Raw genomic sequence first — 21980 nt, 5'->3', positions numbered from 1 at the left:
GGTTGGTGACAGTCACGGGTGTGAGGCCTGCAGAGGAAAGAAACAAAAAGCTATAGAACAAAAATATATATGCTCCAAATACGACATGTCACTGTGACAGAAGGCAGCTTCAGAGGAATCACAATATTGTAACTACATTGTAAGAACAGAAGATGTTGCATATAGAAACACGTTTTACTCAAAGAATATCATCAGAAAACCGGTAATTCAAGTAACATCTTCTATACAAGTGGAGTACTGACAATTCCAAAACATTTAATTGACCCTACTCTCATAAAATAATGGTTGAATGAAGATTGTGGTTTGCAGGTTTCTAAATTGTTGGTGAGGAGGCTGTGGACGTCCATCCTTCGGTGCAAAGTGCATGATGGATAACAAATGCATGATGGCTAACAAGCCATCATGTCGTCTTTAAACTGAAGAACATGCTGTAAAGCAGCTGTGCGTTCCAGGACGTCGTCCTTCTAACCACAGAGCGAGTGGAAAAGAACATCAAAGTGACCAAAACGTCTGAAAACCGGACGAGTCGGCACTTCAGATTCATCATCTGGCAGAAACACTGAGATCAACAAAGTGAATACAACTTTTCCGGTCAATGTGGTTTAAGTGAAACAGCTGATTTAAGGATTAAAGAGAGAGAGAGAACAAAAAAAGAAGGTTAAACGAGGATAACATTTTTTTTTTTAAAAACATTACTTAAATTATGCAGTAATCAAACGGTGCAACACAAAATCAATCAGAGCATCAGTTGCATCTCAAAAAGACGCCATATGTTCCGACAGCTCTTCCTCATGTGTTCCTGGTCCTCTCGCCGCGACCTCCAGTGTGGAGCGTGCTGTGAAAAGCCAGCGGCGGGCTGACACCACTTGGCACATGCAGCGGGAGAAGGGCTCCTTTCAGGCCGTGCCAACACCGGCTGTCCCCACCGCGGCCCTGCAGACGCCAAGGCGGGGGCTTCCATCGCCTCATCCGGTCATCTAATGCTCGTTACAGATGAACACAATCTAAAAGTATTAGTGAGTACGTCTGACACTTTACTGGAACTCAGTCGCTGAGTAGTCAGCATTCTGAAATATCTCAACAAAACCTACCAGGGATTATTTCAAATGTAGTCCTCTTTTGTTTGTACTTGTTTGTACAGTATATTGTTGTTCTACGTCTCTACAAACACTTGCAGACGGGAAAGGTGACATGTTGGTCTTGTGTCTGGATAAACACCCGAGTCGCTTTTAAGCAACAGACTCACAGGTGCACACACACACACACACACACAAATAATTAAACCATATGCATACAACAGTGCAGAAATTGAATTTTGTCAAATAAAATGCATGCATTTAAATCTTGTCGCGATGCCTTTTCACTGACAGCTATTGCACGATAATGTGAACTCACTGATGACAGCCTTAAACTAGAGAGGATCTTGTGATGGGATTGGTGGGGTGGCCAATGGCGCTTCCCCACTTCCCAACCCCCTCCTTCCCAGCCCCCTTGCTCAGACCACACCCTTCTTTTGAAGGGGCTCAGGAGGAGGAGCAGGTCAGGTTGAATGATGACATGTAGTGTACAGCGCTTCAAGTTGTTGAATGACTAGAAGGGCACTATAAAAAAAGGCCCATTTACCATCTTCAAACTCTTACGACACACACACACACACACACACACACACACACACTCTGAATCTAAACTGTTTTGTCTCACCCGAGTAAAGAAGTGTCCAGCGTTAGTCCGGTGCGGTGCAGACCGACGTCCTCTCCACACAGACGAGCAACACTTAACAGTTTGATGCAGTTTACGGTAATACGATTTAGACCCACATGCTGCTTTAAAGTGAGCGGGGGGGCAAATCGATGCTGGAGTGAGAGAGCTGGAGGGAAGCTCCATGTCTCCTCTTCTCTCCTGTCTCTCACACACACACACACACACACACACACACTTCAGTTGTTGTGAACAGATTCATATTTCAAAGTTTCTCTGGTGACATTGTGCTTTGTTTTCCCTCCCGGGGCTCATGTTTGAATGCGACGTTGAGCTTCTTATTTTAACATGGCAGGCAGCCTTTCAACGAGCCACCATCAAAGCGTCCAGCTAAAACTGCTCCAGTCCTCCAAACCTATAATCAGCCCGAGGGCCAGACTAAAGATACTCCGCACTGACCAAAAACATCACTTCACTTGTGGTTGAAGCCTTCAAGAGGCTGACAATAGACTCATAAGACAGCAGAAGAGTCCCATTTCCTAAATCAGAGGGTCCGTCATCACTCGGTAGGATCGTTATATGGGCTTCTGTTATTATTGTTTTCATTCGTGTCAAGTGGCATATTTTGAGGCGTCGCCTTGTGAAATTGTAAAAGTTTACTTTACTGTTTGAGTTGAATTCGGCCACGCTGCGTCGGCCTCCAGTTTCTCTCCATTCCAGCTGAGCGCCGGACGGATGAACGAGTGCATCATTATCTACATAATTAAATTATTTTTATTTTTTTTCAAGACCACCTAGTTTTACAAGAGGCCTGATCTAATTTGTATATATATATATAGCGGCGTCAAGTCCCAGATTCCTGTGTCGGAGAGGAAAATGTGCACACGAGGGCACATTCGCATGTTCATCGTGAGGATGAACATACTTTGACAACAAAACAGCTGTAAACCTAAAAGCCACAAATGTTTTGGTATATCACACATATATATATATATATATATATATATATATATATATATATATACACCTTTCATATGTGGTGTTTATTCTTTCATCCGTCTGTTTTAACAGAATGCAGTCAACGTATCATCTGATGTAGTAAATGATGAGGTTGTGAAGACGTGTTCTCTTCATGTTTGCGTTGTCATTGCTCGTCAAAGACATTTTACATTAATTAAGACATTTTTTAGCGGTGCGGTTCCAGGGATGGCGATGTCATTCAGTCGACCCATCACTCTGCTTCAGACTGAAATATCTGAACAACTATTGGATGAAAGGAGTCTTCATAAACATGGTCCTCAGAGGACAGACCCTACTGACCGGTGAGCCCCGTGACTTTTTAGGATTGTGCCACCGCCAGATCAACTTGTTCTTGTTCACGAGTAAAATATCTCCACAACTATTGGACGGATTAACCGCTGGATGAAACGAAATAACTTAGGTTTACGTTTACTCCAGATCAAAACTGCTGTACTTTGGGTTCAGTGCTAATTATTGACTGAATGCTAACATGCTAAACTAAGATGGTGAACATGGTAAACAGTATCTGGTGACTTGGCTGCAGACTCTTGGTCTTGTTATGTGTTTTGTTTGACTACATTGTAGCCAAAATAAAGTGTACAGTCACACAATAAGAGCTGCATCTATACTTTGGTTTGTATGCAACATGATCTCAGGCATTAAAGTTTGTACAGCAGCATGTTTTAAGGGTGTGTTTCCCGCAATAGAATACTGTTCTTTCCTAATCGCATTGTGTCTCCCACATCGATAATAATCCCTCTCCTCTTCCATCACCCGTTGTAATACCATTACAGCAGCATTCCCCTGCAGTGGGCTTCAACTGGGAGTTTCTTTCTGTCCCGTCATCGCCTACAAATGTCACTTTGTTCATTTTGTTTGTTTTCCCTCGTTTGTTGAACATCAAGATTACGATAAAACCATTAAAGACTGACATATTGTCCTTTCCATTAAAGCCCACTGTACTTTGTGAGGCAGGCGAGATTAGAGTGGGTATTTAGGCGGGCGAGTTAATCTGTTGGTCCATAACCGGGATTTATCCCTTATAAGTCACTTTACGTGATTAACCATGGCCAGTAATGCCGTGACATCATCGACACCCACAATAACGCGTCGGCTTTAGCCAGCTGTGTTTGAAGACACTAAATATCAGAGATAATCCAAGCAAAGTGAAACTATTTTAAAAGGGGGAAAGTCCACATTGGACCAGGTTATTGCTGATGTTACGATACATTCAAGGCCCTCTGGCAGCATCATTTAGTCACGAAACGGCAGGGTATGTATCTCCGATGTGAAAAGGCGTTACTAAGGCGTTACTAAGGACATCAAAGATGCCTCGAGACATGACAGTGTGACAGTGAGCCCACGGGCACTACAACAGGACCCTCGAACTGAATCAGCGGAATATTTACAGCTGTGCTTTTCCTCCTGTGTCTCCCTATGAAAAAGCCCTCGAGTTGACCTTCATAAGGTTCTGAAGTTTTCCGTTCTTTAACAGTGTTTAGTCAACTTCCTGTTGACAGTAGGCGGCGCTATGATGAAGAACCCCCCCATTAACATCATCAAAAATTAATACTCTTCAGTGAAATAAAACCTTCACATCCAGAGGAGAGAAAGTGAGGCACCATTACAAATAGCATGTATTAATTATTAATTGTTAACACTGTGATTGTATCGATTGTATTTCCAGTAATGCGTTTGCGTCCGTCGAGCCGGAGCACGGACCAATCAGCACCGGGCGTGGCTCGGCTGTGAGCGAGGCAACACAGAGGGGCGACTGTTTGTTCTAAACAACAACGTTAGTGTCGTCGTCACGTCGGAATTGGAAAACATTTCCCCATCCAAAGAAGAGCAGGGAGCGGTACTTGGGTGAGAGTTTGATTGACGGACGGTTCTCGTCTGATCGCCTACAAAGACCCTCCCCTTTTCCAAACGGTTTCCAATGGCGACTTCTTTTCTGTGTAACAAACCCACCTGGCGGGTCAGGCCATTGATGGGGTGCATCACGCTTTCAATCCAGTTCAGAACAGTAACACAGCGGTGAATCTTGTTCCTTTTTCCCTTTGCAGTTTTTTTTTTAGTTTTTTTTTATATCTTCCGGACCCCTGCTGGTTTTCCTTCCAACATTTTATGAGCCATTTCACACCTTATCGGCCCATAAACAATAAAGTGCAATGAACCACACACACACACACACACACACACACACACAGTGCACTACAGGCTACAGACACAGACAATAAGCGTTCTCTCTTTAAAGTGTCATCTCCATGTTCTTTTTTATTGCCGACATTAAATTGGGAAACAAGTAACGTGACTATTTGCATTCAGTACGGTTGCTTTGTTGACTCTTGTTGTTTTTGCTTCAAGCTGCTGCGCGGACTGATTCAAATCATGCAGTGACCCGATTCCCTTTTTAAAAAGAGAAAAAAAAAGAAAAAAAACACAAGCCTAGAGGAGCCGGATTCCAATTTAAACTTGGAGGAGGCCTTTTTTTTAAGCGATTAGCGTCTGCAGCCTTAAAGCAGAACCGGGTCAACGAGGCCTTCCACATAAGTGGTATTCCAGGTTACACTGCATGCCGCTCTGGCATAAATTATTTCTTTAAACCCGAGACAAAAGTAGACACGCTGCCCCCAGAAGGATGAGGAAATGGGATGGTAAGCAGCACAGGATGTTGTCTTGTGAGCTCCCTGATGCAACGGGAAACAACCTGCCTCTGCGGCGATGCTGCCGTTACGCAACAGACACAGCTCTCTTAAAGTGGACCGAGAGGGAAGGCAGCACTGCAGCGCCGTGACGAGTCAAAGTGTGGGCAGTTGTCTGTGGCGGGCCGTCGGTTCTGTGAACTGGGTCATTAGAACAGGTTGGGAACGTCGGAAGTACACTTGGGGACTCTCCAAAACAGGACGAGGGATTCAGTCCATGCATGAGAAAATAAAAAAACACTTCTCCCTCGAAGCATGATGCCTTCTCATCCTCGAGGCCTCCGAGAAAAAGAGTGCAGTGAGTGAAAATGTGCAGCTTTCTGTTTCTCTGTGTGTAGATCGTATTGAAGGCATGTGAATGGTGACCTACAGGGTACATTTAAAAGGGCAAAAAACAATGTGCGAGTGAGTTAATTTTTTTTTTTAAGTCACAAATTCTGTCAATAACAGAGGCATAATTAGTTTATCGCAAATCAGCAAATCGGGAAAGCGTAACAATGACAACATCGGACTGATAACCCTAAAAGTTGGAACCTAAATTGTTGTGTGTATTGAGTTCGAGAAAAAACAAACAATAAACGGCACATTATAGGACTCAAATATGAAAAAATCAAAATCAAATATCAGGATATCATAAATATCAAGTGTTTGGTATACAAGATGTTTTGTGATACAGGTCTGATTAAAAAAAACAACATTGTATTGATTTTTAAGTTTACACACAAAGATCAGCCAATATTTCATTGGCAAAAAGAGTCTTTTCCGTGTATGTAACCGCCGTTTCATATCTATTGTACCTTCAGATTCTTGCCAATACACAACCCTGCTGTGAAATCCTAATCCCATTTTTTAAGGAACATCATTATAATTAGTTTAAATGCGTCTCATAAAACGGTACTAAAATGGAAGTGTTGCGTGTCTTGATCCAAAAGCAAAGACACAGAAGGCTCTTTACAACCCAAACGACCTCTACGCCCTCGTCTACAAACACAACGTCAGAGTCCTTCCTTCAGCCGTCAGTCAAAGTCAACGTCGTTATGATACATTGAGCGTCGGCTCTTCTCGGTTCTGAAAGCCGGCGGAGGAAACAACTCGTGCGTTTTCATTCCCCATCAAGCACTTTGAGCACAAAAAGAAAGACAGAAAAAGAAACGTTAGCGCCGGCTGCTGTAGCACAACCACTTGCAGAGCAGACGTGAATGCAGGTTTCCATTCATTGTGCTATTAAAAACACCTTCAGCCAGAATGGGAGGGGGGGGGAAATTAATTAGTGGAGACAGTTTAAATGGTTGGAGTGAAAGCCTGCGTGCATATGGCTCTCAGTGGCACCGCTGAGCTCAGTCTGGAACCCTGCAGAACCAAAACTGACCACCGCTCTCCATCTGTTGGTCAGCACAGGATTCCTCGTCGAGTTATTTAAAGTGAAAACTGGACGGTTTGTCCAAATCTAAACTGGAAAAAACCTACCTCTCACTATAATTGAAACATTTTTGGAAATGACTTTGATCTTCCACTGTGGACGAAATGAGTTTTTATTAATTAACCGTCTTTACTTCTATACTGTTCTTCACCCAATTTCCAAAAGGGATTCATAAAATTGAAGTGGCCTAAATAAGTCAAAATGAATAGACGAGTACAAAAGTAGGCTGTAGACAAATTGTCAAAGTCAACTAAATAAGCCTAATTTAAGGGTTACATTTGTATTGGGTTGATTTCTTCAGTTTTGGTCATCATTCCTATGGTCGGTTAACAGCTCACTCCGTGGGCGTGAACACGCAGCTGTGCAGCACCAGCGTTCACATCAAATACATTTTCTAAAGGAGCATAACTCTGAGGGTTTTGGGTTACAGCCACTTTGTTGGCTTTACTTTGCACTTCGAGCTTACTTCCGTAATGGACCCCGAGTTAATAATTCAATAGAGAACGGATCAAAACTAACTATAAGTCAAGAGAACTTGGGATATAAACATTTCACATGAAACGCAAAAAAAAATAAAAAATTAAATGATAGTCTCTGTGGAGCTTTGGGTGAGACTGTGGACATCTGGATTTTTAATCGTGCGTTCAACCTCCCAGAAAGTCGCTGAGCCTGTTGAACTTAAATCACAGTCAGACGTGCAGAGGAGCTCCACGACGCACGCCACATATTGAACTGAATAGCGTGCATGTATTATGAAAGCATTTGCATACGGCCACTGTCTCCCATCTCCAAGTTCATCCAAACAGTGTTATCACCGAGAGCCTCCTGTGTCCTTCCATCAGCGTGCGGCTCAACCTCAGCTTCAGATCCCGGAGGGGGGCGGGGCTGAACTGAAATGTCAGGTCCTCCGGGGGGGAGGAGGTGCCGTGACTGCAACCTGTCACTCAGCAGCTGTCAAGACGTTTACGGTGACATTAATTGTGACCTGAAGAACTACCCTAAAGTAGGTTTCTACGACTCAAGTTATATAATTGATTGCATCCGACTACACTTCAATCAAAGACTTATATATTTCTTTAGGAAGCCAAAGTCAATTTTTTAGATCAAATCATGCATTCAATTATCTATTTAAAATGGGTTTTTTTTTTGGTTTTTTTGCAGCGTGCTGTAAAAGATCCTCCTTGACCTGACATTTGCACCCAGAACTGCTCACGGTTGACATCCTCGCCTATGGCAGCCGTCACAGACTGAAACCATCAAGACAAGAAGATGAAGCCAGACCCTCTGCACAACGAGGGGGGAGTCACCTTCGGTCTCGTGTGGCGTCTAAATCAGACAAATCTCTGTTCGGGACACTCAAATATTGTATAACAGCTTTTCGTGAGGAACACATCAAATATGCATCAAGTTTTTTTTCCGAGGCCTTCGTTTTGGGTTAGCCAAGGTGGAACATGTCTGCCACTGGGAGCGTGTCTGTGGACAAGACTTTCCAAACCAGACACACACACACACACACACACACACACACGAACAAACACAAAGAGACAGTTGGATTCGGAACACACTGAGACGTGGCATTTACAAGGGAACACAAATCCTTTGAACATGATGCTCTCCGGCATTCGAGAACATCCCGTCACAAAGTCACTGTGCCTGCCTGCCCGCATGCGTGCGTGCGTGCGCTATACTATTATAATCATCATATTTATGTTGATGGTATGTGTAATTTCAAAGTCAGCCGTATGGATTTACTGCGCAGTCGTTCAATGTAACCGCAAAGCTCTCAGCGGTATACGTCTCTGATGAGAAGGAAGCTTCGTGGGCGGAGCTTGAGAAAGTGTGTTTTTTTTGTGTGGAAATGTTGCAGGCAGCTGAAGGGAAAGTTTTGCCCTCAGCAGCATTTTGTCACCTCCATAAGAGTTGTCGTCTTCCCACCAGACACTATTTTTTGTGTGTGATGTTTTACCATAATTCAGAGTGAAGTTAAGTTCAAAAGTGCATGCAAGTTACACACACAGACACACACACGCACACACACCGCTGCTTTATTGGCAATGACATCACCCACCATTAGTGGTATTCCCAGAGCCACGCGTGGACTCTGTATCTAGAATTGAATTACGTTATGGTCTGTATTTTGGCCTGGGTGTAGAACTATATGGTAGCATGTGTTGTCGTGGGCCCTCAGGAATATCTGCTGGATTATTTTCACTCGTGGACTCCAGGGATCCTCTCAAACTTTCCTCTCAAGATGATTTTTTTGGGCCACTCGTGGGGCAGCGGAACAAGCTGTAAACATTATTTAAATATATTAATTCTACGTTGGCGAACAACTGCTTATTTACAAATTTAGCAACATAAGCTTTTATTTGGAGTTGCGTTTCTGGTCACCCAATGACATCAAATCCAATATTCACACTGCTTTTAGCTCCGTTTTGGTCTCCACCAACCTGGGAATGAAATATCGGTCTCTTTGGCTCTTCATCGTTCTACCAATTGGTGCTTGGCAGGTAGCGTGCCGTGTTTTTTAAAGAGCTTTTCCGCCTGGAAACAAAGCTTCCTGTTGTGTTGGAAAACGACACGAAAGTGAATGGTGAAATAAAAACAAAATGAGCTGAAAGACCCTAAAGCACGAAGAGGAGCTGCGGATTCAGGTCATATTTCTCATTACGTTGGGATGTGAACTGTTCATTTAACATATTGCTTAGTCCATAGTAGGGTAAGAAAAAAAAAGTATTATTTTGATGACCTTGCAGAAGTAGGTATTTTATTGAAAATAGTACATTGACAAACCACTGATGTTGATCCTCTCTTTCATCAAACAGCAACACATGAATGATCTCGGTCTACTGGATCTCACCGTAAACTAAGGAGACGTGTGAGTGTGAGTGTGAGTTATGAGCCCGATGCAGTGGTAGCCAGTAGCACACACACACACACACACTGGTATGAGTCAGCAGTACACCCCAGACCATTACTGGGCACATGACTCCCAGTCACCGGCAGGAACATAAAAGTCGAGCGCGGCACCGTAAAGTATTTGCAGGAATTAGTTCAGCAGCCTGACTGTGTCCTGCTTACCCCTCTCTCTCTCTCCCTCTCCCTCCCTCCCTCCCTCTCTCTCTCTCTTACTGCAGTCACACACACACACACACACACACACACGATAGAAATGTTTCTGTCACACACAGGATATTAAATAGTTAAACGGTCTTTCACAACAGTATAATGCAATCTGGAGTACTACACTTGTTTTTTCCCGATTTCTTTATTTTTTTTGCCAACAAGGTCATTCGATCAAAGTTCAGATCAATAAAACGATTTGAAGTCCATTTCAATTAGAAATGACACTCTGCAGGTGCATGCTTCTCGCCAGTCAAATGCAGTACGATACATTCTCGGTCTTCAACCAGGAATTCAAACTTACCCGAATTGAGGCTGACAAAAAAAAAAAAAAAAAACTTAACAAGTGCAACGGAAGAAGCTGGAGTGATGAGCAGCTGTCCGTCAGTCCGTCCCTCTCGTGATCCCCACGCTGCAGAGTACAGTGCGCCGCTCTCTCCGTTATGCTAATTCCCAGATTGGCCAGGCACACAGCAGCCTCCAGCTCGGAGGAGGACGGGAGCATCCCAGCCTCCGTCCGATGCCTGGATCAAAGTGGGACTGCTCCCTCCCTGCTTGCATAACAATACTCTCTCGACAGATCCTCTGCTGCAGTTGGTGCCTGTGGATCAGACTACTTAGTCTCTCTCTCTCTCTCTCTCTCTCTCTCTCTGACTTACAAATGGACCTGGCGCTGTTCCAATCCAAGTCGTTCTGAACTAAAGTGCTGAGCTCAAACCCACACCTGGTGAAACCCCCATAAAACTGCCTTGTGTGTGTGTGTGTCTGTCTCTCTCTCTCCCTCCCTCTCTCTCTCCCCCTCTCTCCCTCTCCCTCTCTCTCCCCCTCTCTCTCTCCCCCTCTCTCCCTCTCCCTCTCTCTCTCCCTCTCTCTCTCTCCCTCTCTCTCTCCCTCTCCCTTTCCCTCTCCCTCTCCCTCTCCCTCTCCCTCTCTCTCTCTCCCTCTCTCTCCCCCTCTCTCTCTCTCTCTCTCCCTCTCCCTCTCTCTCTCCCTCTCTCTCTCTCCCTCTCTCTCCCCCTCTCTCCCTCTCCCTCTCTCTCTCCCTCTCTCTCTCTCTCTCCCTCTCCCTCTCCCTCTCTCTCTCCCTCTCTCTCTCTCCCTCTCTCTCCCCCTCTCTCTCTCTCCCTCTCTCTCACAGCTTGGCTGGGGTTGCGTATGTTTGCATCTTTTCCGCCTGGCGCTCAGTGTCCTGAGTCACAGCCAGACCCAGTGAACTAGACTTGAGTTGAATTGTCACTGCGTGATTGTAGTTGGCCGCCCTCGGTGGGGATCTGGGCCAAAGGAAGCCGACTCGGAGGTGTCAGCTCGGGGAGGGGGGGGTGGAGGAAATAAAAGAAAGACAGGAGCTGTGGTGACAGCGTGGGCTCACACACGCTTTTCCCCCCTCGCAGAAGCTTTGGAAGGTGGGTATTACAAACCGTGACTAAGGCAAGCCCCCAGCATATTGTGTTGTTAAGCCAAAATATTGCTAAAAATGACTCACATAATCCAACTTGCCAGGCAAGAATATGGGCAGGCCATGTGGACATGTGTTGGAACATGACCGATGTTTTATGGCCGACAGCAATGAAACAAGCGGGTGTGAAGATGCGTGGCGACGGTTGGTGATCCGTCGGTGGGTCATGGCGTATTCCCCCCCCCGTGCACATTTGAGCAAATTGCCTCTGCTTGCAGTCAAATTGCTCTGCAGGATGACTGAAGTTCATGCGGAGAGATTAAAGACTACAGGCAGTTTGGGAAATTAGAGCCCTGCACTCTCTGTGAGGAGTCACAGACAGCAGATAAGTGAGGATTACAGTCAAAGATGTGCACTGGCTGGACGCAGAAATATGTAATTAATCTGCACACACACACATACACACACACACACACACACACTATCTGACATTGAAGGTTGCAAATGTCCATCTACATTATTACATCTCTGGCACATAATTGCATCTTAATTAAAAGGTGCCGAGATAAAAGAGCGAGTGGGTTCACAGGCAGGTACAAACAGCCCGGGTGAATGTAAGTGATAGTGGGGTTCTTCCTGCCTCGCCCTCGGTGCTCATCAACCGTGCACTTCTCTCTCTCTCTCTCTCTCTCTCTCTCTCTCTCTCTCTCTCTCTCTCTCTCCAATCTGCTCGGTGGATGAACCTCGTCACCTTTGGCTCACAGAGTTGCGAGAGAGACCCTCCGCGAGGAGAGCAACCAGGGTGTGTCTCGGCATCACTCACACAGCCTCTGTGCCCGTTACGCGACCTCTACTGGCTACTTTGTGAAACTGCATCTCTTCGCCTGTCGCTGCAGAGCGACTTAAACCATCAAAGTGCCATGAACACAGCTGTGTCACGCAGCCCACCCGCCTCCTCCTGAAATGCATCCAATAATGTTTCCTGGATGAATAAATGATGACATTATGGGAAATATTACAAACATTTGGGGCGACTTGGCTTTGTTTTGTCACACAGCTTGAACAACGTGAGCTGTAATGCTAACCAGTTTTAATTAGGCAGATTAGTGACAAAAGAAAGGGGCCCTTTAATGTTTAATGAGTGGGATTTAAGTCTCTGTTCACCACATAATGCAACGTTCAAATAATAACACGACAAAGTATGGCTGGAGGGTTATTTTTCATTGTTGACACATTTCTTAATTCATCAATTGGTTCATAAAAGGTCAGAACAAAAGTTTTAAAAGTGCCCTTCAAAGTTTCTCAAAGCCCAAGTTGAAGATATCTAAATATATATCTTTTGGTTTTTAGACTCGTGGTCAGACGAAACGAGACATGGTTTCATATCAAAGAAGGTCCAAATATTATTATTAAATATTAATATTATTATTACTTGAGAAACCTTTGCGGCATTTTTTGCCCAAAAAAATAGATGCTGATTAATCTCCCGCCGATCCATTAACCAACTAATTGTATTTCAGCTCTCCGGTGAAGTTAAAAACACCTACAAGAACATGCATTTGGAAAAAATTGCAAAACGAGGGGCCATGAGATTATTCTGGCAGAAGTAACACACACACACACACACACACACACACACACACACACACACACACACACACAGAGCCAGCCAAAGCAGAAAGCATGAGCCGCAGTGGATTAAACACTAAACACCGCAGCTCAGAAAGCCAAATACGCCAACACGGTGACGGCTCGTCGCTATTCGAACACATTCTCAGCGTGAAGTCAACTCACCTCCTCCGGCTCCTTCTCCTTCTCCTCACAACTTGGCAAAGCTTCTGAGAAAGAAAGAAAGAAACGCTGCCAAAGAGAGACCATCACCAGGGGGAGGAGTCCTGGCTTCAAGTCATGTCAAATGCAAAACAAAAAGAGAGAGAGAGAGATTGTGTTGAATTCCTTCCTGTATGAGACTCCAATAAGCAATCAGCACTCCTCCGTACTCTGACGGATGGATCACAGCCCAGCCTCGTCCCTGCCTCTTATCCTCTCCTCTTCCTCTGGATTAAATCCACTGAGGCTCTGTCACTCTTCTCCTCTCTTCCTCTCTTTTCCCCTCCCTGTCATGAGGATAATCACATGTGCACATGCACAACAAGCCAAGGCGGATGTCCACGGAGCCGAGACAGAGGGCTAGTGTTGGCCAATCGCGGGCTATAAATAGACTTCTTGAGTTCATCATTGTCTCTTCCTATGATGGTGAAGAGCCTGGAGGGCTCGGCGAGAGGGAGGAGGGCAGCATCCCTCTCTTCTGGCTCTGACTCCCCTCCTCGTATCGACCGTATAGTCACAGACCTATCGGTTTCACCTTTCCTCAGTCTCCTCTTCTGGAGGAGATATGTGAGCCGAGCTGGAGGCGCCAACATCCATATTTCCTTTTTTTCATCTTCCTTCATAGTTACACTGACCTGACCATCCATCCGTCTCTCACATGTGCAAAGTGAAACAAATAAGTTAACTTCTTACTTCTAATTATTATGATGTAATCAAATTGTTTTGGCCCACACAAGAGGATTCCTTTCCTAAAATACAATTCATGTTTTTATAATAGTCCAATCAGAAGTTTACTGAAATGTATATATTCCTTTAAATCATCATATAAAAAGAGAAATAAAACAAACGCAAACATACGGTCTTGTTAATTGATTAAACAAGATGTTTGAGGATTTCGTCTCGGGCTTTGGGTGGAAAAACAGATTTTTTCACCATTCCTTGACAATTCATAGAGCAAATAACTAATTGAATAATTGAGAAAATAATTGTAAATTGGAGCCTTAACGCTAAAATTCAACGGACCGTCTTTCTACATAAATGTGCCTCACGTGGCACTGAGCGACCCAGCGGTGAAAATAAAAAAAAACGTGAATAAATGCTAGAAAGCTGGTTGTCAGAGACACACGTCTAACACACTATAACAAACGATACTTCATATACACGTTGCCCTCCAGACGAATCGTGAGAAAATGTCAGATGTGGTTCAGAGCGAGAATCTCAAACAAACACAGTTTGTTATCACGAAATAAAAAAGGTTGATTGCCCTCCGGCTTAAGAAAACATGACTGCATGTTTCTATTTATTATCACGTTGAGTTCCTCCATGTAAACACGGTGCAGCCGTGTCGTACTTGTAGTTGTACGGGGGTTTAAGGCAGCACTTGTTCTTCTTCCCCCACTCTTAAGACCAGGCAGCAGGACAATGAAACCAAACTGACGTCCAAGTTGGTTTTTGGGATGCTCTTGACTCGCCAAATCAGTCATCTGACCTCAATCCCACCAGTCATGTGTTTCCCTCGCTAAATACCAGACAGATGGGGAGGAAAAGAAAAATGAATGAATGATGTTTAGTGTCATCACTAAAGAAGGCCACAGCTTTCACCGACACAGAGCAGTCTGATCCCTGAGAAAATAAAAGTATACAATAGGGCTGTCACTTGAAAAATGAAAGTTTTAATAAATTATTTGCAACCCATATAGTGTACTATAGTGTGCCAGAAGACAGAACTATACTTCCATCAGCATGTTGCTCTTAAATCGGATATTCAAACAAATAAGTTAAAGTGCAGTGGGCTTTAAGGGATTTTTTTTGCAGATTTACAAAAAAAGAACAATACTAATCTGGATTAATCAACTGTAAATGTACTACTGTTGGGTACTGAAGTCCTCAACAGTTACCACTTCTTTTTATTCGGGTTCACTGAAGGGCAGAATCACCTTGAACACCAACGTGTTTGGGCTCCTTTACACAAAGTTTCTTTCATCTGTTGCTTCAAACATTTAATGTGATGTTTTTCAGCGAGAAGTTCTCCCTGTGAAGTTTCTCACAGATGGAGATGGCGGCTATATTTTTCCCTTTCAGCCTCCCACCCTCCCTTTCCATCAATAACGACTCTCACTATCTTCCTCCTCCCTTCCTCCCTTCCTCCCTCTCTCTCTCTGTGTCCTGACTCCTCCCTCCGTTCAGCCTGCTGCCCTCTCAGCCTCCCTCTGCCTCTCCTCATCCGCCCGGTGTCCCGTCCTCAGCTCATTCCTTCAACCACCAAACAGCCAGCGGGGATCCTCACTACAGGTAGGTGTGTTTAACTTATGAGAATAGAGAAAACATTGTTCAATACCTCAACATGTAAACTGGAAGATTTAATAGTAGAGTGAAAAGTTTTTTTTTTTTTTTTACTGAGATCAAATTGGTGAAATCAAGAATAACATTTAAATAAAAAGCAGCAACTTTTTTTTTTTTTTTTTTTAAATGTTCTGTGTTTTCAGATGTAGACAAAGTTGGTTTTTAATCCAATCTCTTTAAAGTGTTGCTAGTTTGCATACAAATACGCTCCCTAACTTTAAAATGACCTCTTTATCGTCTTTAGATTTTTTAAAAAAACAACTATTTATGCTTCAATCATAAAAGGAAAAGCATCAGATAAGAAACAACCTTGAAAAAGGTGCCAGTGCAGAAAAAGCTTCACGGTGTTCCCATCGTCCTACGCCGCTTAAATCATCCCCCAAAAACTGTGTTTTTATTCATTATTTTCTCAAACAACGGTCTGAGTAGCTGTACTCAGAACATCTGTATCGTGGCGCATTGGGTTGTCTGAGGTCACGATTGTTAAAAATGCTTGATTACAAAATAAAATGCAGGGCATTTCCTGTTTATCCAAAAGCGATCTCGTAGATAGATGACCCTCAGTGGCGTTAACACCGTTTGGTGCTCTCTGAGCAACGGCAGCAGGCAGACGTTGCATTTTACAAATCGGGGATGATGGATCCTTCAGTCGAGCTGGAACAAAGAGCAGCGTGTAGCAGACTGCCACCTCTCCTTTTATAGGTATCGTTGCATGTAGCCTTAAGTGTAGCGCACGGCCTGCTGAGCAGCTCTAATCTGTCCTCCAGAACAGAGGCGTTGTATATATTTACACAGCGTATGAAATATGTACCCAACAGGCTCTCCTGCAAGCTTACAGAATGCCTTTTGGGGGAGGAAACAAGTGCGGCTGCTGCCAGAAAACCGTCTTCTTCGCCGAGGAGATGCAGTGCGAGGGGAAGAGCTGGCACAAATCCTGCTTTCTGTGCAGTAAGTATACTCAAGTTATCAGGTAATCTGCTCTATTTGTCAGCAGACCTCCGGCACGTAAACAATTCGGAATAAAAAAATCAGTGAAAGAAGTGCCGGGGTGGAATGCAGAGTATTTGGCACCCGGGGAGGAGAGTGAGCATCAGACATCTTAGTCCTTATTTGGATCCAGTGGGAACATGTGACAAAAGGTTTGGTTTTCCTTATTTGGCTGAGGAAGGTGCCCGTACTCCTCCTCCAGCACAGACGGGTGTTTGTACCAGCCAGCTTACGCACAAAGTGGGCTTCTTTAAAATGCCACGCATAGTTTGAGGTGATGTCACGGCTAAACGTTTGTGTGGGGGGGGGGGGGAATAAAAGGTGTTTTATAGACTTTAGTTTGCTTTTAGATGCTTTTGAGAGTAAAAGGAAGAATAGTTTGATTTGGACTTCTCACTCGTTTGTGTTTCATCCCCCTTTTTTCTTTGTCGTTAGTGGTCTGTAAGAAGAACTTAGACAGCACAACAGTGGCCGTCCATGTGGATGAGATCTACTGCAAATCGTGCTACGGCAAGAAATACGGGCCAAAAGGCTACGGCTTCGGAGGCGGAGCCGGAACTCTGAGTATGGACACGGGAGAGGGACTCGGAATCAAGCCTGAAGTGTGAGAAAAGCACCACTTCCTCCTTATTAAGATCAGTATAAAGCTAAATACTGTACATGCAGATGATTGAATGACAAAGTGTGTTTGGAAGAAGATGTACAATTACAAAAAAAGGCTGCGTTAGTCGCTCTTTGTAGGTTCAATGAGGCTGTTCGTCCGGCTGTTCCGTCTTCTTTAGAGCTCTGGGTTTTTTTTTACTCGACAGGCAAGCTCCTCATTGCCCTACGAACAACCCCAACGCCTCGAAGTTCGCCCAGAAAGCCGGGGGCTCGGACGTGTGTCCTCGATGCGGGAAGATGGTGTACGCAGCCGAGAAGGTTGTAGCCGGTGGCAACGTAAGAAACATCGACGTGCACTGTTATCTCAGTTCAAGTGGAGGATTGGACCGTGTCTACGTTTGAGTGTGAACCGTCTCTCTCTCTCTCTCTCTCTCTCTCTCTCTCTCTCTCTCTCTCTCTCTCTCTCTCTCTCACCAGTCCTGGCATAAAGGCTGCTTTCGCTGCGCCAAGTGTGGCAAAGGACTCGAGTCCACGACCGTCGCTGACCGAGACGGGGAGATCTTCTGTAAAGGTCCGTGTGTGTGTGTGTGTGTGTGTGTGTGTGTGGCAGAAAATGTCATCTACATTCTCCTGGTCCAACTTTAGAAATTAGAAGATTTGCTGATTTTGTTTTGTCTTATGCGACGGCAAATTTGACTGTTGAAAGGTCAAAAGGGGGATGAGAAAGCAATTTGAAGATGTCGTCCTTGTGCTTGATCAAAAACTGCGCATGCCGTTGTTTTATAAATGTGCGTTGGATGTCACGCCACCGGGTGACATCTGGTTGACCTTGACTTTCAAGACAGAGGCAGACCCTCTGACCTTTTGCCATTTAGTAACGTTTATTCATATGCGATCATGAATGCTATAAATAAGCAAGTCGAACTTGTGACATTGAAGGTTTATAGTAAACCGGTTGTGTCGTTTCTCAGTCTTTGCGATTTCCTCCACAGGCTGCTACGCTAAGAACTTCGGCCCCAAAGGCTTTGGCTTCGGTCAGGGTGCAGGAGCTCTGGCTCATTCCCAGTGAAGCCTGGAAGCCTTCAGCCCACCTGGGACGGACATCGCTCTGATGTCCTCACAACTCACAGCTTTTTGTACGAGTTTCACGCAGTAGCTTTTGCTTTTTCAGGTTTTTTTTGACTGCCAAGATATGCTCATGCTAAATATTCCAAAACGCACTAAATTCTAACTGTGTTTGGAGGTGCACATTGTGTGTGTGTGTGTGTGTGTCTGTGTGTGTGTGTTTAAAAAGAAAAACTCATTAAACTGGCTGCAATGCAAAGACACCCTTCCACTGTAATAACAGAATTAAGTTGAATTAAGTTGGGCCAATGTTGAGTTTGATTAACAGCCGAATCGGTCGCCGTCTGAGTGGGAGCAAAATAAGATCAACGCGTTTCAAGACTGACGCCAAGCTCACGTCACGCTTCCGTTCCGCTCGAGATAAAGCTGTCAAATGGTGGACATCGTGTCTTCAGACGCGCTTTAATGCCGACACGCAAAATAAATATCGGACAGCGGAAAAAAACCCCAAACAAACAATGGAATTTTCTTCTTAGTCCCCGCGATGCAGTTTGGCATGCTCGACACACATGTCATTGTTCTTTTTTAGGGCTGCGGTGTGATGACATCATGGCGTTGCTTTATGTGGCGTTTGGCTGTGCTCGCTATTCCGTCTGATCATCATCAAACGGAGCAAGATGACAGCGGTTGTGGTGAACAACGGAGTCGCAGTGCTCGGCCCCGTCTCTGCCCGCTCCGAGGAGTTGGCACACCGGCCAGAGCGGCCTTGGCAGCTGTTTGTTTGTGTGTTTGTTTGTTTGTTTGTTTGTTGACTGTAAGACTAGAAACCACACTGGGATCTGTTCCAGAGTTGTCTTTTGTTACATTCATAATACATGGTATATACAGTATATATGCTTTAAATTTCCTGCTGCAGGTATTAAAATACAGTGGACATGTAGTTTAATTCCCGTCAGTCCTTCGCCCACCAGGGGGCGATAGAGAGACCTGATCTCACACTAAGTGAGTATTAAATGCCAAAGTCTATTTTGGCCTGCCACAGTTTCTTAATGAAGCGAAAATATTGCTCCTCTTTTCAAGGGTCGGGCTTGCTGGGTATTTTATGTGAGCATTTAAAATAAACTCTACCTTTAACAGCTGTGTGATCAACACATTAATACATCCTTAAATGAAATCCAAGGGTGATGAATACATTATTTGAATTGGGCCATTCGGCAAGTATAATTTGATGATACTTTTGTACTTTTAAGTAACATTTTGAATGCAGGACTCTTTTCACAGTGTGCTCCAGTAAAAAAAAAGAAAAAAGAATAATAATAATGGTAATGACATTTAAAATGTCATAAGACTGTCGTGTAAAAGTGCAATGTAATCCGTTAGCATCTGAATATAGGAGTCGGTGTTCAGTTTCCTAGAGACCGTCCAGCACTTTGTTAATCCTGGTGCCATATATACACCGAGGAATTATAATCAGCTGCCATGAGCCAACAGCCTGGATCTCAGAGCCATGAATCAAATCAGCATCGGGGACTTTAATGTCCTGAAGAACAGTCCTTTCAAATTTAACAATTATAACTATCCCCAAAAGATATAGAAAGGATACAGTCACATCCTTAATGGGATTGTAAACAATGCACATCCCTATGAATATGAACATGTAATAAATAGCAGGGCTGGTGGCCCAGCAGGCCACAGTCACTGTGTCCCAGGGACACAACAAAACAGCCTGAAAAGGAAGAAAATATGAAGGATTGAGAGGTGTTGGAGCAGAGTTGTCAGACCCAGTTCAGAGCAAGCCGATAATACGCTGTGATTGGCAAGTCTGTGTTGGAGGGCGGGACTTAGCGAAGGGTCAATTACATCTCTAACACAAACACAGAGCAGGCACACGGGATGCTGTGGATTCATGCAAAGACAACAAGTCCTCGCACGAGTGAATTGAGCACTTACACGTGTGATCGCAGCGACAAGAACCAGTCGTCTGTGTTGACATTCTGCACACACGAAACTCCAAAGACAAAAAGCGTGCACACACATACGGTTTCGAGAGCCGGGACCCTAAAGCAAAGAGTGGCCGCATCACATGGTGCTGCAATTTGTCTAAGTTTAGTTGTTGGCCGTTGTCTAAATGTAAACTGGAAACTGCATTCCTGCCTTAAAACCTCGACTTAGCATCGCCTGCAGCTATTATCCTAATCAGACCGGCGGGGCCCTGCAGTCTCAGGCGGGACAGGGCACGTCTCCAACATCCCTCTCAGTAGCCAAAGAAAATCTCAGATAATCATCGACAGCAACAAGACAAGTTGTTTGGCTGTGGCTGCTTAAAGTTTGCTTCAATAAAGAGTCGAGATAACATTTTAAACCGTCCGTTAGGATCTGGAACGCTGGCGTACAAGAGCAGAGAAGATCCTACCTGAAGCTGTGAGGAAGAGGAAAAACAGATTAACGACTGACTGAAGTCATTTCTCACTTGTTTCATTTTTATAAAGAAGCAGAGGGTAGTGATCTGTGTGTGTGTGTGTGTGTGTGTGTGTGTCTATTTAAGTCTCATTGTGATAAAGAGGAGGGACAAAAGGGGACCAGGAGATAAGTATTCTGGTGGCTCTCCTCTCCATCGCGTTGCATCCACAGCATCAGGTAAGCTGATGTGGACGGAGCTGGGAACTGAATTTACTCTGGAATCGATCAATTGGATTACGTGGTTTACAAGAAATTGGTCATTTTGGATCAAAGAATATGAAATAATCTGAGTAAGTGCTTGACTAATCTACCATGAAGGGCTGCAACCAAACAATTTTCCTCATCGATGACTCGGTTCATCATTTGGTCTAATAACAGGTTTCCAGAGTCTGTGGTGCTGCCTAAAATGTCCAAAACACTGAAATGCAGCAAATATTAACATTTCAGAGACTTAAAAAAATGAATCACTTTTCTGCCGAGTAATGAGTTGATTAGTCAACTCATTGTTTCAGTTTCCATTCAATTAAAAAAAGGTTTTAACAGAAATTGCATCGCTACAACGACTCTCTAAAGTACTGTTAATTGGATTTAATATAATAACATGATCACAAATCACTTTATTCTTAATAAAAAGCGTCAGCTAAATTAAATGTAATGTAATCATAGAACACTGAGTGGGCAATAGGGATACACTCTTCTATTTGCAGTGCATGCACTTTTATCTTGCAGTATTGATTATAATATTATAAGACATATACGTATATATAAATAATATTATGAAAAGTAAGTCCGAAAATATAGACTGTTCATAGATTTGAAAGAAAAAGAAACAGACAGAAATGTCTACAATAAATCTAGAGATATTAAAAAAGGGAAAGATAGCAATGTATTAATGTTATATATTAAAATCTAACGCTGAAATGATAAGTTGCATTTAGAGGATTGACAGAAAAAAAATAATCAACTGTTTTGATAATGTATCCAGATTAATTTTGCCAGAGCTAAACATTTCATTATTCCAGCATTTAAATTGCGAGTATATGATGCTTTTCGTCTTACGCGAGAGTAGACTGAATATCTTCAGGTCATGAAACGTTGATGTGACAAAACAATCTTTCAGACCAAACCATTTGTCATTGGTAGTATTTATCAATAATGTTAGTCATTGGTAGTTACGGTCATACAAATTCTCAAATGGTTGACAGATTAGCATAGTTTTAACGTATAAAGCACCCAAAGCACTGCAGAACACGCACATCATTTGTTTTTTATCCTTTTGCATTATTAATTAATAAATTAATGTCGAAATGACCGTGCTATCGGCACTCGG

At 43.8% G+C, this 21980-nt stretch overlaps 1 protein-coding gene and 1 long non-coding RNA gene across 4 annotated transcripts; both read left to right on the top strand.

The window, feature by feature from the left end:
• Window positions 1-5484: 5484 nt before the first annotated feature.
• On the top strand, window positions 5485-9513 carry LOC117730874. Of its 2 annotated transcripts, none has more exons than XR_004609497.1 (3): window positions 5485-5721; window positions 7686-7846; window positions 8005-9513. It is a non-coding gene; the product is annotated as an uncharacterized LOC117730874 (long non-coding RNA). The 2 variants fall into 2 exon arrangements; XR_004609498.1 differs by having other exon boundaries at window positions 7637-7846.
• Window positions 9514-15390: 5877 nt separating this feature from the next.
• Window positions 15391-19338, top strand: csrp1b (cysteine and glycine-rich protein 1b). Of its 2 annotated transcripts, XR_004609495.1 has the most exons (7): window positions 15391-15484; window positions 16354-16483; window positions 16958-17126; window positions 17332-17461; window positions 17603-17696; window positions 18118-18261; window positions 18780-19338. XR_004609495.1 is itself a non-coding variant. In XM_034532832.1 (6 exons), the coding sequence occupies exons 2-6, from the start codon at window positions 16375-16377 to the stop codon at window positions 18192-18194; spliced, it is 579 nt and encodes a 192-aa protein (XP_034388723.1). In that variant the 5' UTR covers window positions 15391-15484; window positions 16354-16374; the 3' UTR covers window positions 18195-18687. The 2 variants fall into 2 exon arrangements, 1 of the variants encoding a protein (XP_034388723.1); XM_034532832.1 differs by lacking the exon at window positions 18780-19338 and having other exon boundaries at window positions 18118-18687.
• Window positions 19339-21980: the final 2642 nt, after the last annotated feature.

The sequence above is a fragment of the Cyclopterus lumpus genome, chromosome 5 (assembly GCF_009769545.1).
Source record: "Cyclopterus lumpus isolate fCycLum1 chromosome 5, fCycLum1.pri, whole genome shotgun sequence".
In the NCBI taxonomy this organism is placed as follows: domain Eukaryota; kingdom Metazoa; phylum Chordata; class Actinopteri; order Perciformes; family Cyclopteridae; genus Cyclopterus; species Cyclopterus lumpus.
Note: the sequence above shows the minus strand (reverse complement) of the source record. Positions and strands in the feature narration are given on the sequence as shown.